Source organism: Canis lupus, chromosome 15, assembly GCF_048164855.1.
Source record: "Canis lupus baileyi chromosome 15, mCanLup2.hap1, whole genome shotgun sequence".
NCBI classification, from domain to species: domain Eukaryota; kingdom Metazoa; phylum Chordata; class Mammalia; order Carnivora; family Canidae; genus Canis; species Canis lupus.
In genome coordinates this window covers 45,694,566-45,708,343 of record NC_132852.1, presented here as the reverse complement: position 1 = coordinate 45,708,343, position 13,778 = coordinate 45,694,566, and the positions used below count along the sequence as shown (strand labels likewise).

General features: G+C 37.6%; 1 protein-coding gene across 22 annotated transcripts in view; it reads right to left on the bottom strand.

Annotated features, from left to right (window-relative positions):
* KMT2C (lysine methyltransferase 2C) overlaps nt 1-13,778 on the bottom strand; it is a 284,203-nt gene that overhangs the window by 68,972 nt on the left and 201,453 nt on the right. For 21 of the 22 annotated variants that reach the window (XM_072776881.1, XM_072776873.1, XM_072776879.1 and 18 more), the window contains 8 exons: nt 12,126-12,227; nt 11,843-11,947; nt 6,688-6,869; nt 6,262-6,426; nt 5,166-5,275; nt 4,397-4,462; nt 3,208-3,420; nt 195-323 (listed from right to left, as the gene is read on the bottom strand). In XM_072776881.1, coding sequence (XP_072632982.1) covers nt 195-323; nt 3,208-3,420; nt 4,397-4,462; nt 5,166-5,275; nt 6,262-6,426; nt 6,688-6,869; nt 11,843-11,947; nt 12,126-12,227 — 1,072 coding nt within the window. The remainder of the gene's footprint in view (nt 1-194; nt 324-3,207; nt 3,421-4,396; nt 4,463-5,165; nt 5,276-6,261; nt 6,427-6,687; nt 6,870-11,842; nt 11,948-12,125; nt 12,228-13,778) is intronic. The other variant, XM_072776876.1, reaches the window with a different exon arrangement.

Genomic DNA, 13,778 nt, shown 5'->3' with positions numbered 1-13,778 from the left:
GGAATCTCCCACCTAAAAGCATACTGAAGTAATTCAGTCCTTCGATATCTACATTCAAGTTTCAGAGAGTTAAGTATCTACATCTCATCTTACATCTCATCCTGATTATTTAATTATAATTGAAGCCCTCAATACTGTATTTTTTTAATTAACTAAGTTTTGATTACATTAAAATGTCTAGCTCAGGACTGTACCTGGTCTGTACGGTTTCCTTTTTCTCTTTTTCACACCGTCTGTTCCTTCGACCCCCTTAGTTTCATCGTCCACTGCTTCCCGTTCAGGACTGGATTCTGATTTCCCATCACAGTCCAGAAGTTCTCCTTCTGGGAAAAAAGTAAATGTACAGATAAAGTTGGAAAAATCTATCAAATACATAATTCCTATGTAACAGAAAATGCCAAGCAAAGAGGCCACTGAGCCATTGTAATTATATGTCCCAGCAGGTGGGGAAAGTAGAGAAAAAGATGGGAAAGGCGCCAAAAGGTTGTAGAACTCATGCTGCTTAATGCACTGTTTTCAGGAAATGAAACATGAGCCTGAGGAAAGAGGAAATACAGAGAACACTCAAGTCATCATAAATCGGCGTACACTTTACAAGTCATTCACATACCTTCAATTACATCTGCAGGCTCAGGACCCTAAGGTGGTCTCTCTAGCCTGGACCCTCTCCTGAGGTCCAGCAACAGGTGTAACTGAGTAGCACCTAGTTACCAAAACCTCTCCATCCAAAATGGAGGACAGGGAGAAAGTGGCACTTTTCATGACTTACCCTTATTCTTTTTCAGTTTTATACCACGTGAACATAATTTAAGAACTTGAGAGAATTAGTGCTAACGTCACAGGCCTTAATAACCTATCCTCCTGGCTGCTTGCTCTCTCCTCCCACTATTTAATGTCATTCCTGGCTCCACTCTATCTACCCCCACCCCTTGCCTGCTAGAGCCTAAATGCAACTGTAGGCCCACAGGTCCAGGCATCCAACTAGAGGGGGAAGCACCATGTTCCCACTCGAGACACACACAGCATTTCTGTTTGCTCTACATTTTGGATTTTATTTTGTACTAATAAGGTTTCCAGATCCCAGATCCTAGTTAAGTGAATTAGAAAAAAGCCTGCTTCTGTGGCACAAAGAATTTGTTTCTAATATGCTAACATGGCTCTTTATGACTTATTTTCCTGAAGAAACATTTATCCAAAGAGTCAATGGCAAAAGCAACAACAAAAGGACATTGTTACAATATTTCAGGAGTATCCGAAGTTCATTTGGCCTTTGTAGACTCCTGTGGAATCTAGGACCTATTTACATATAATATCATGTATAACATTACTTCTTTCTTTTATGGGGAAGCACTTTCAGATCACCTCAACTTGGAAACTGCCCAGTTGAAGAAACATCCATTGTTTGCCTGAGTGGTATTGTACAGAACAGTAGTCAAAGGGAAAATCTTCTCAAGCCTTTTTGTTGTTGTTTTGCCATGTTTTTCAAAGGTTCTATAATCTCATTACTTTGGAAATTAATCTGTACTGTAATGAAATGTTTCAAATTTTGTGAAATGCAGCATTCCCCAGATTTACGTATATATGGGATTTTTCAGACATCTACTGTCCTTAGAAACTAGAACTCTTCACTGTACTCTGGTTAATGATAATTTGCTCAATTCCTCCCAGATACACAGATGGTTTCTTCACAAGCCTCAAATCACTAAAACTTTAAAATCAAACTTTCTGTTTAACAGTATTTGAACATCAGTTATACATGAGAACCAGAGTTTTTCTCCCAACCACATAGACTCAAACACATACCTCTGTGAAAGAAATGTGAGGACTAACTGGTCAGACAGCCACTCTTAACCAGAACCACCTCTCTCATCCAGCTACTACTGCAACAGTCCCTATCTGACCCATGTGCCACAACTCCTGGGGCAAAGTCTAGTCACATTACAGCTGAGTGTGCCTCTTATAAAATGAATAAGATTAAGCTACTATTCTCAGAAACCTCCAATTACCTCCCAATCCATCCAAAGGAAACTTAAAACCCCTTAAGCATCATCTTATGGTTCTATGTGACCTACTAGGTCACAGCTGGTCTCTCAAACCTGTGATCTCATCACCTACTGTCACCATCGTTCACTGCGGGATACCCTGATATTCATGACATTTCTCAAACACAATGGGCACACAGCTACCCACAGCCTGTGCAATGGCTTTCTTGCTATCTAGGATGTTCTGCCCTCAGATGACCAAGTGGCTCACTCACTCACTCACTCACCTCTTTCAAGTCTGCACTCAAATACTGCTTTTGGTTCATTTGATGCCTCACTTCACCATACGCACTGCCAATTCCCCTTACTCCAATGCAAGTTTTGCTACGGCATTTGTCACACACATAATCAATTCCTTTACTATGTTATTATTATTATTATTAGTAGTAGTAGTAGTAGTAATCTTTTCTCCTAACATTAAAGAATAAGTTACATGAGTGGAGAATTCCATCTGCTTCGTTCACTGACATAATTTCCAACATCCCACACAAGGTAGGCATTCGATAAATACTGGTGAATAACACAATGTGATGGAACAAAAGTATTCACTACTTTATTTTTGAGTCAGCTGAAAATAATCAACCTAAAAGAAACAAGCTTGTAGTGATCTTCAGAGATAAGCAAAAATAGAACTCATATTGAATTTTATACTACTAAAGTAGTTTTGTCATCTCAAGGATTCAGCTAAAAAATCCTTGGATATCTCCTGGGTTCAAGAAAATATGTACAAACAGCTAAGTTTATGATGAACACCTGTGAACATAAATTTGCACTTGAACATTAATAATGGTTTTCCATGTAGGAATGCATGGATCAAGTTCTAATCTAACAGAACCATGGAAGCTGAGCTTATAGCACCTGAGGTTCATGCTGCCACCTAGCAAACTAAAGTGAAGCCCTCTGAACCTTCCCATCCATTATCCTCAAAGATATGGTGTTCCTGGAAGTTTCTATAATATTAATTAATAAGTCTGTTCTAGAGACTATGTGAAAGGAAGAGAATCCAAAAAATCCAAGAAGACAACTCACCTAGAAAGGCCATGGTTTTATCAAGGGTTACCCAAGTTAGTAGAATTTGCCCTGAGATAAAACATATGTATTCCAAAGCTATTTTATATGCTTTAATTCTTGTGAACATATTCAATGGAAAATAAATCAGTATTACCTCGACTATCATCCATTTCTCCATCCCTTGAATGTTCTGACTGGATGTCTGGAGGAGTCTGAAGGACAGCCACGCTATTCTGATTTATAATCTTCAACTTCAACTTTGGTTTTGACCGTTTTCTTCGTGGAACTGTGACTGTGAGGCTTTGTAACTGAGTCATCCCTGATTCAGTCAAACACACACCATCCTGGGTGTATGTCTTGGGTGGATCTGAAATTACAATATCCCAAGGATATGTGTATTAAAACTCTCAAGTTAATTTGCAGTGATAAACTGACTGCTGTTCCAAAATGCCTTGTGAAGAGAATGTGACTATAAAGCAATTATCTGTGGAATGCAGGAATAATTAAGAGTATTCAGTTGAAACTAAGAAATACTGGCCGAACTTCTTCAGATTGTAAGCAGAAAGTCCTAAGTTTCATTAAAAATGGCCTACCTGATGTGTTTTTCTCATGTATCAACATAAGGGTTCAGAAAGAAATCACTGAAGCTAAAAGTAATGCTTCAGCTACCTGTCTATGAGTTTTTTCCTGGAGTATCTTTTCAGACTAAAAGGTGAGAATTTATGTAAGAAAAACAAAAATACTAGAGAAGCCCATTTGGAGAGCCAAGTATTAATATAATAAATAGAAATCCTGCAAATTTTTAAATGTACAAAATTGCTATCCATTACAACAATTTCTGTACTATCCAAATGTTTTTGTATCTGATATCATATAGAATTAGACAAAAGAACAATAGTTTAATAAAATTATCCTATTAGTCACCACTCTAGCTGATACATTACAGAAAAAAAAAAGTAAAAGATTGAATTCATTCTTTAAAACAAACAAACAAACAAAACAAAACCACTATTTGTTAACCAGGCCTCATTTTCTGCTAATTGATTACTAAACACAGTAACGTATTGATGAAACCAAAGCAAGTATGGAGTTAGTGAGTACTTCAACAGTGGTTATTTCACTACCATTTTGCTGAGATTTATCAGAACAGTGTTCACACTACAGCTGGATAAGATGAACATCGTATATGTCAGTTATAGAAATGATTTACAACATTAGGAAACTTAGGCTGAACACTCATAAAGGCAAGTTTTGTGGAACATGTGGCAAGTCACCTGTATAAATAATTAAGTATTTACACGCTTTCTGTAAAGAATAGTCAAGCAAACCATTTCAGATTTTACCTAGTTCTTTCACTTTTGTGACAATCTGTGCTACAAGTGAAGATTCACAGCAGTCTGAGGAAGGCACTGAAATGGAGGGAAAAAAAAACTGTAATTTTTTCAAAAAAAAAAAAGGAATATTTAAAAGGATTTACATAGAATTAAATTTTCTATTCTGTACCCATTTTAAATAAATAAATACTTAAACACTAAATAGAGCTAAAGGCTGTCTTGAAAAACAATGAGAAGCAGAAAAGGAAATACATATTATGGAGAGAAAAAGGGTCAACATACTGGATTTCTACATATTGCTAATAACTACAAGATTGTGTGTCACAAAAGCAAAATTACATTTTATTTTTACTTCTTTTTTAAGATTTTATTTATTTATTCATGAGAGACACGGGGGGAGGGGGGGCAGAGACACAGGCAGAGGGAGAAGCAGGCTCCATCCAGGGAGCCTGATGCAGACCCGATCCTGGGTCTCTAGGACCACACCCCAGGTGGAAGGCAGCGCCAGACCACTGGGCCACTGGAGCTGTCCACAAAATTACATTTTAGATTTATAATACGTACTTATTTTCTTTACGTAAGCAAATGGTTTTAATGTATTAAGTTGGGATAATAAGAGTTACTTTATAACTAAAATAACTTAGTTTTCATAAAATACTTGTCCAAATAACGGTTTCACAGAAAAGAAAAAGAGAGGCAAACCCACTCACTGGTTATCAACAGCAAGGCACAAGTGAGTTACAGGAGCACAGACCCACTGTTCACATTGTTTTCTTACCATTTGACGTAGGCATATAGGGTCTGCACATGCTACAATCAAAACCAATGTCTGCTACATTTTCCACTTCCTCTTCTGTATTTAAGTTTTGACAAACTGCATGCATCCATCTAAAAAGACCATATTTTATACATTAAAACAAATAAAACTGTCAGGGGACCTGACAGTTGCCACATCAAAAGCCCTTCAAATGCTCCTCCAACCTTGCCCATGTTGCCCTGTCTCCTAATCATGCCCACTAACCCATAAAAACTCTCAGAGCTGAGAATAAGGAAGGAAAAACAAAATGAGATCAAGTACTAGGTAGGAAGCAAGAGCACATGGAGGATGGAGTAACGTTTTATGATCATATATTCAATCTATCAGAAATAGAGTAGCAAGGAAGCTAGTAGGGCAAGGATGTAGGAATTCAGAAGGCTGCAAGTGGTTTCCTGTATATTAGCTCCATGGGACGGGTCTACTGTGGAGTAGATGTAGCTCACGTATTTGAGGCTAAATGTTAACTGGGGGGAGAAAAGGAGCTTATCTTGCCTTTGAACAAAGAATCGACAGGTAGAGTCCTGAGAATCTTGTATTACTGATACTACTACTACTACTACTACTTTTACATGGACAGTGCTATTAACAGAGTACAGTTAACATACCACTAAAACCAAAGAAAACATGCTCGATTTTGAAGCTGCTCACATATGACTGAGAGAGGGTGGGAGCTGGTGCCCAGTATCTAGACATTTAGTATCTACAGCTTTAAGAAAAAGAAGTTTAAAGAAAATAAAATGTGTGAGCTCATTTGTAGAATCTAATAAAAGATTCAGAAACCCTCCAAAGAAAAATGCATATATGCAGGAAATAATTCTGCATCTAATTTCAAGGGATTCATAAACCCTTAAAAACCACAAGTTAAAAATCTTAGTCTGGAATTACAGATACAAAACTGGAAACTTCTGTAAGTTTCTAGCTGACAGAAAATCTGGAAAGCAAAAAAGTCTTGTTTCTTAAATTTAAGATGGAAGAAAGTTATTTTCCAATTTCCTTTTGCTATATTTAAAGAGAAAAGCTTGCAGAAGACAAAAACATTTCCAGAGTAGCACAATACCTATCGCACTGTCTACACTGTAGAATGAGGTCGTCTTCTCGATAGTTCCGACAGCAGACGGGGCAGGAAGACAAGCTTGCACAGGGAGCGCACTGTGTGTAATTGTTCTGCCACTCACATCTCAGGCCTGCAGACGTGGCTCCACAGTGTCGGCACCAAACACACCTGAAACCCGACACCCCCCCACCAACAGGTCTCAGGTTTATTTACGTAGTTATGTAGTTACTGTAATTCAAGCAGCTACACGAGGACAGAATGGGGGAAATTATTCAATGCATATCTAACATGTTTCTGAGTCATGGCATGATATCTGTCACAGCAAACATGTATCATGCCGTGAAGTGGGTGCAGCTAATGCTTAAGAACTCCTGCGGGAACACTGTGCACTGGACAGGCTTAAGGAGGGAGAGGTAAGCCCCGGAGTACCATTTGCACTTCCAGCCCCCCTTGGGCACGGTCTGCAGAGGAGGGGCGAGGCAGTAGGTGTGGTAGCTTATGTCACAGTCATCACAGAGCAGGAGCCGTCCGGGGTCACTCGCCTTCCCACAAGCTTCACACACGGTGCATTCCAAACACCTCCAACCTTTGCTAAGAACGACTTTGGTGATCTGTAAGAGAAACACCCCATGCAAGTGATTCAGACAGTGGCCAACACCTCCGTTTACATGATATAAATGAATATGTGGTGCTTATGGACCTAGAAGCAGAGGAAAGGCAAGCAAGTAACATGTACTGGGCATCAACAGGGGCCCACCCCCTGGGCTGGGAACGTCCATGGACCCTCACAAGTCCACCTACCGGATAGAGTAAGAGAGTGGTACACATTTTAATGCCTTTTGTTAGGCCACGTTAACTCTGTGTCCTCTGCACTTTACGTCCACCTTATAGATGTGGTGACTAGATTTGAGGAAATCAAGTATATTGCCCCATTACTGTTATTTGGTTTTGAAAATGTACTGGCCTAGTTTCCATCTGTGATGTTTCATGAATTCATACTTCTGAAACCTGTGTATACTGCAAAAGGATTTATATATTAAAATCAGTATTTAAAAATCTAAAAAAAATAAATAAAGCATGAATTCCCAAGAAAATATGTCCCAAGGACATTTCATGATCTTGGAGGATTTTAGGCCATGAAGCTGGGACTTGTGAAGTTCATCACTCTTCTACCACAGAATCTAAGTTAGCAGGCAAGTTTGAGAATCTGTATCCTTCGGATAAACTCCTCAAAGTAGCCATACCACATACGATTATAAATTTGGAACCAAATGAAAGCTCTCAAAACACTAGAATTTATAGACAAGACCACAATGTAGTTGTGTTATAATGAGACAGCAAGCAATTAAAATACAGAATAAAAATTGAGATCATGAGGTATTAATAAGAAAGTCTAAAAGCTACCTGAGAGGAAAATAAGAAAGCTAAGTAAGGAACAACCATCAAAATGGCATCAAACTTTCCAACTCTGGATACTAAAATAGAGTAGCAGTTTCCAAATGTATAGGAATAAACTTCTCAAGATACAGTTCTTAACCAAGGAAACAAGCAATTAAGTGTGAAAAGTGTAATTCCTTTAGGGATACAAAGACTCAAACTTCAGCTCCCAAACACCTCTTGGAATGGAGGTAAGGACATGAGGAAGGAAATGAGGGTTATACCAAGAACAAGAAAGTCATGTGATGCAGGAAACGATGAACCCAACATAGGACCTCAGCTCAGAGAAGCTGAAGAATGAGCGCTGAGCAAGAGACCTACAAGCTACCAGCACACAGAGAGAAAATGGGAGTGTCGGGAAGGGGTAGGACTTTTTCCAGGTAAAAAGTTACTTGCCAGAATCATTTGATACGATCATGCTTCTATAGTAGGTAAAAACAAAACACAACAAAAACTAATTGAAGAATCATGAATCATTACTTTCTTTTTTCTATTAAAAATTCCATGAAAGACAAAGCCAAAAAAAAGGACAAAGCCAGAGTATACTATTCAGGTCTCCAGTGAATATGTGCTGAGTCATAACCGACACTGTTTATTAACTAAACATAGTAGAACAACTACACTGGAAGGATGCTGGGGAACGGGGGGGGGGGGGGGGGGGTATGTTTGAAGACCTAAATCAGCATATATTTATTCCTAGCAGAAAGTCAATGAAATCTAACACAGATACAGCAGGAACACCAGCCTGTTATTTAGAACTATCAAGGTAACTACTAGAAAGACCTGCAAGGATCAGACGTGGCTGCCTGGAAGGACTGAAATGTTGAGGCAGAGTAGGACAGGGGCTGGCCAGTCATCCTAAGGCTTTTAAAGCTATTTAACTTGTAAGTATGTAACATTTATTACTCTGATTAACTGATTCTTTTAAATTAGTCACAGATTATCAAGTTATCATATATTATTGACCTAAATGGATAGGAGGAGCAGAGTGGCTTAGAGGAGTAACCAGCCAACTTTTTTGTTTTTTTTTTTTTGTATAAAGAGTCAGTAAATACTCTGAACTTTGTGAGGCATATGGTTTGTGAACTACACAACTGTGCCATTACAGTATAAACCACACAACGACATATGTAAACAAAAGAATACAGTTGTGTTTCAATCAAATTTCATTTATAGAGGGATCCCTGGGTGGCGCAGCGGTTTGGCGCCTGCCTTTGGCCCAGGGCGCGATCCTGGAGACCCGGGATCGAATCCCACATCAGGCTCCCGGTGCATGGAGCCTGCTTCTCCCTCTGCCTATGTCTCTGCCTCTCTCTCTCTCTCTCTGTGACTATCATAAATAAATAAAAATTTAAAAAAATTAAAAAAAAAAAACAAAAAACAAATTTCATTTATAGAAACAGATTTGGCCTGTGTGATGTGACTGACCTGTCTCTGGCTTGGAGAGGCAGTAAGATGAAGATAAAGTGGGAGATACATCCAAGCTGTAATGTATCTTCTTTCCTAAGTTTTCCTATTTCACAGACACCTACTCTGTGGCCCTTTACAGCCAAATTCCCAAGTCACTCAGCAATATTCATTCTCCAGCACACCTCAACCTGGTTAACTATGCCCACCACCATTCAAGTAAGCAGCTCCAGACAATTGGTCCACACCTCCTCCCTCCCGACCCTGGGCTGCTGTGTTCATGTGTTCTCTGAGCTCCATGCAGCACTGCCATGTCTGGACAACCTTTCCCCACTGAAAGATCCCCAGCTCCCAGTAGAGTTTGTGGAGCTCTAATATCAACTCTTTCTTTCTACTGAACTGGCTTAGTTTTTAGTTTCAAAAGCTGTTTCAAGAAAGGAATGATCCAGGGTTTCATTCATGGCACCATGTCTAAAGTTGATAGATTTGAGAATATCTGTTTCAACAATGATGAAGTACCTGGGATGAGACCTTTCTCTCAACATAAAATACTAGAAAATGGGGCAAAATATATGAAACACTTGTTTCAGATACTGAACAAAAAGGCAGGACAGGGCTGTGGTTTCTGAGAAGAGAGAAACAAGTGAGGTGAATCCTATGATATTTTGCAATAGACAGTTTCCAGAATGCTGCCAAAGAAGGAGAACACCAGCAGGGTACAATGGTCTGAGTTTAAGACACATGATAGAGTTCTGGGAGGCTGAGGCAGTTGTAACTAGCAGAGCAAAGTCTTGGAAAGGAAGGAGATATAAAGAGCAAGAGCTCCAGAAATCTACACATAATTTCCCTCAAGTCTTTGGCTAAACATCGAGCTGCATACATAGGAGGTCAAACAAGGACACACAAGCAGGACAAAGAAGAGCTATTGAGAATTTATAAGTTGAACAATTCCAACAGCTCACACAATGCTGAAGACATCTGAATCTCAACCAGAGTAAAAAGACACTGGCAAGGAGGTCATGGGGAACTCATGGCAGGGAAGGATATGGGAGAGATGTCATAAAGGTCACATATTAAACTCATGCTATAGAAAAGCAGTTACTACAGTGTGATCTAGGAAACCCTAGTGGGTCTATAAGGTCAAAACTATTTTCATAATGATGATAACTAAGATGTTATTTGCCTTTTTTACTTTAATCCAATCACAGTGCTATTTTGCAGAGGCTACATGATATATAAAATATAAAACATCATTGCATGACATCACAATAAATATGCTTGTGTATTTATGTTTTAAAATATTCTCAGTGAAAAAAATATTCTCAGTAATTTCTAAGATGGTAAATATTCAATAATTATCCTCCTCAAAGCTCTACAGGGTCCTTAAGAATTTTAGTGTTTAAAAAAAAAAAAAGAATTTTAGAGTGTTAACAGTTCTAAGACCCAAAAGTCTGAGAATAGCTACTGCCAAGTGAAGGTTCTCTAGATCCACCCCAGAAAGCCTAGAGAAGCTTCAAACAATTCGAATGTCTACAGTAACTGCCTGCCACAAAAACTCCATACTTTTTTTAAAAAAAACAAAATCCAAACTCCCAACAATATCAAAACGTACAACTACCACATTCAATCAAAAATTACCAAATAAGAAAATACATACATACATACATCCTGGTAAGGAGGAAAGCAAGCTAATACTAATAATGAGAAATGTCAAATATGGTAGAATTAACAATTACAAATACCTACAAGGACTTGAAAGAAAAAACCTCAATGAAGAAAATGATTTGGAACTATAAGGTAACTTTAACTATAAAATAAAACCAAGATTAAAAAATATAATCATCTTGGTGAAAAATCGACTAGATGGATCTAAAAATAGATTAGATACTGCATTAGTATAAAAGTGAGTTTGGGGAGGGGTTCCTGGGTAGCACACTCAGTTGAGCATCTCACTCCTGGTTTTGGCTCAGGTCATGACTCAGGGTCTTGAGACTGAGCCCTGCATCAGGCTCTGCATAGCACAGAGTCTGCTTAATATTCTCTCTCCCTCTCCTTCCGCTTTTCCTGCTCATGTTCTCTTTGTCAAATAAATAAATCTTTTTTTAAATGAGTTTGGGGAATGTAATAGAAACTATACACATTAAGGTGCAGAGAGAAAAGCAACTAGAGAAAAATCAACAAAGTGAGAACAATCTGGAGACAGTATCATGCAATTATGCACATATACAACTAAGATTCCAGAAAAGAGGTGTGGGGAACAGAAAAAGAAATATGAAGAAATGGTCAAAATTGCTCCAAAATGGATTTTAAAATACCTACTGGTTCAAGATGCCTTACAGAAAATGTCCTTTCATATACAGGTGAGGATTCAGAAGAATGAACATGGGAAGGGACAGGTGAATGAATGGATTTTTATTAAGGTCTGTGGTTGGTGTCAACTTTTTTTTATTATCAGCCGACAGAATGGATTGACTAAACCTCATTCCTTAACAAATAAAAATATGAAGTATCTTTTAAAGATATGCATTTTTTATTTTTAGTTTTTCAAGACAGCAGGATAACCACTACAATTTAAGAGCACAGATTTATAGGAGTTAATTTTTTCAGTTAACACTTGAAAGGTAATATATAAATATTAAATAAATACTGTCACATGTCTAATAATCCTAGCAAATGATTAATTATAAGAAATATCAAATTTCAATACATTTTTAACAGATTTAAATGTATGTCTATTTACCTTAATACTGACACAGTACGGATGGTAACACTGGCCACACTGAGAGCAGGCAAGCAGTCTTCCCTCTGCCCCTTGGCCGAAACTGCCACAAACTACACACATATCCTGAAATTAAAAACATGAACATAGTAATTGACATCGAAGACACAGTTATAAAAATGTACTAGTTTTATTTTTTAGCTCATAGAGCTCTAAAGCTAAAGAGCAGAGGACTTCAGTGCATGTGGGATACAGCAGAAAGGGGGAGATAGGAACTCGAAGTGGAGGAGAACTGAGCTCAAACCTGGTGCAAGGTGAACTTGTCGCTGCTAGAAAACAGCACCACCGTGTTGTGCATGGAGTTTTCTTCTTCATCCTTATTCGATGAAACATCTGTAGCAGACACCTACAGAAAGCAAAAGAGAGTGCACAGTCACACTCTTCACTTATAGCACACTTAAGAAGCATGAGAAGATTCATATGTAAAATACAACTTCTGCCAAGTCTCAGAGTAACAACTCCAAATTAGATTATCATTGCCAAGATAATATCATAAAGGTGTAAGTCCTGACACTTCAGTTACCTGAAGTGAAGAGAGTTACAAGTCCCATAGATCAGGACCAATGAGAAAATTAAACCACCCTTAATTAGGACTTAATTAGCCATAAATTTTATGAAGAAACAAACAAAAGGAACTGTATTATATTTGTGTGTGTGTATACATATATATCACGACATACATATACCTACATATAATTCTAACACTCCATTCCAGTAACTCTCAAACCTGCAATCCTGCTAGTCAAAACTGAGATGTGCTAGAAGTATAAAATACCTACCAGGCTTCAAAGACTTATGTATCAAACAAACAAACCAAAAATCCCCATAAACATATAGCTTATAAATAATTTTTACATATTTTATATATGTTGAAATGGTAATATTTTGGATATGTTGGGTCAAAAGGTAGGTATACATTAAGGTTAAATTTCACCTGTTCCTTTTCCCTTTTTTAATGTAGCTATAAAGTTTTAAATTGCATATGTGATATACATATACTTCTTTTGGACAGCACCGCTTTGAAATATTATTTTGAATAATGTATCAAAATTTCAGTCTTAGCCAAAAGATTACCAGCCATAGATACCTATTTCTGGACTTAGCTAAATTTCACCAAATCAACTAAGTACCCATTGTCTTGTTAATAATTATTTCCAGAATGCTTATTATGAAAAGAGCTCTAAATTTGTTGCTAAAAAGAGAACAGGGAGACCAATGCCAAAATTTTAAAATATGTTTCTCTTCCCTTAAAGTAAGCTTACAATCTAGCCTGGAAGGACAGACATGAAACATAATAGGTTAAGTTCAAAATAAAAAGTAATAGTATTGTTGTTCTTGAGGAATGACTGAAAGAACTAAAAAAAATGTAATATATTACAGGAATAATATTTTTCAGTGCAAATAAGATTAAAAGCAGTTCTAATGGACTGCACTACTGTTTTATTATAGAACCAACCATAAAAGCAATTGACAGTCATAATAAGTCTAAAGACTGTAAGAGAAAACTGTAAGCAACCTAAATAGTCATCACTAGGGAATTACTAAAACCATGGCAAATCCAAACTGGAAAGATGCAGCATTTAAAAAACAGTGGTAGAAATTTGTTTTGATTTCCATCAAAAAAAAAAAAAATTTCACCACGCCACAGAGCTGGGTAGAAAAATAAGACACAGAAGCATATGTGAGGTAGAGCACTATGGTACAAAAATATGCAAAGCAATTATGTGCAGTCTACAAGCACATAAAATAGGTTCAATCATAAGTTGCTGTTTTTCCAGGTCAAAAATGGTTGAAAGTTGGCAACTTCATATGGATCAACCTAATATTGTAAATGCACCAAACAGGTAAAAGGAAAAAATGTCAAGACTCAAGAGGCAGCAGAAGTATAGACAGCTTT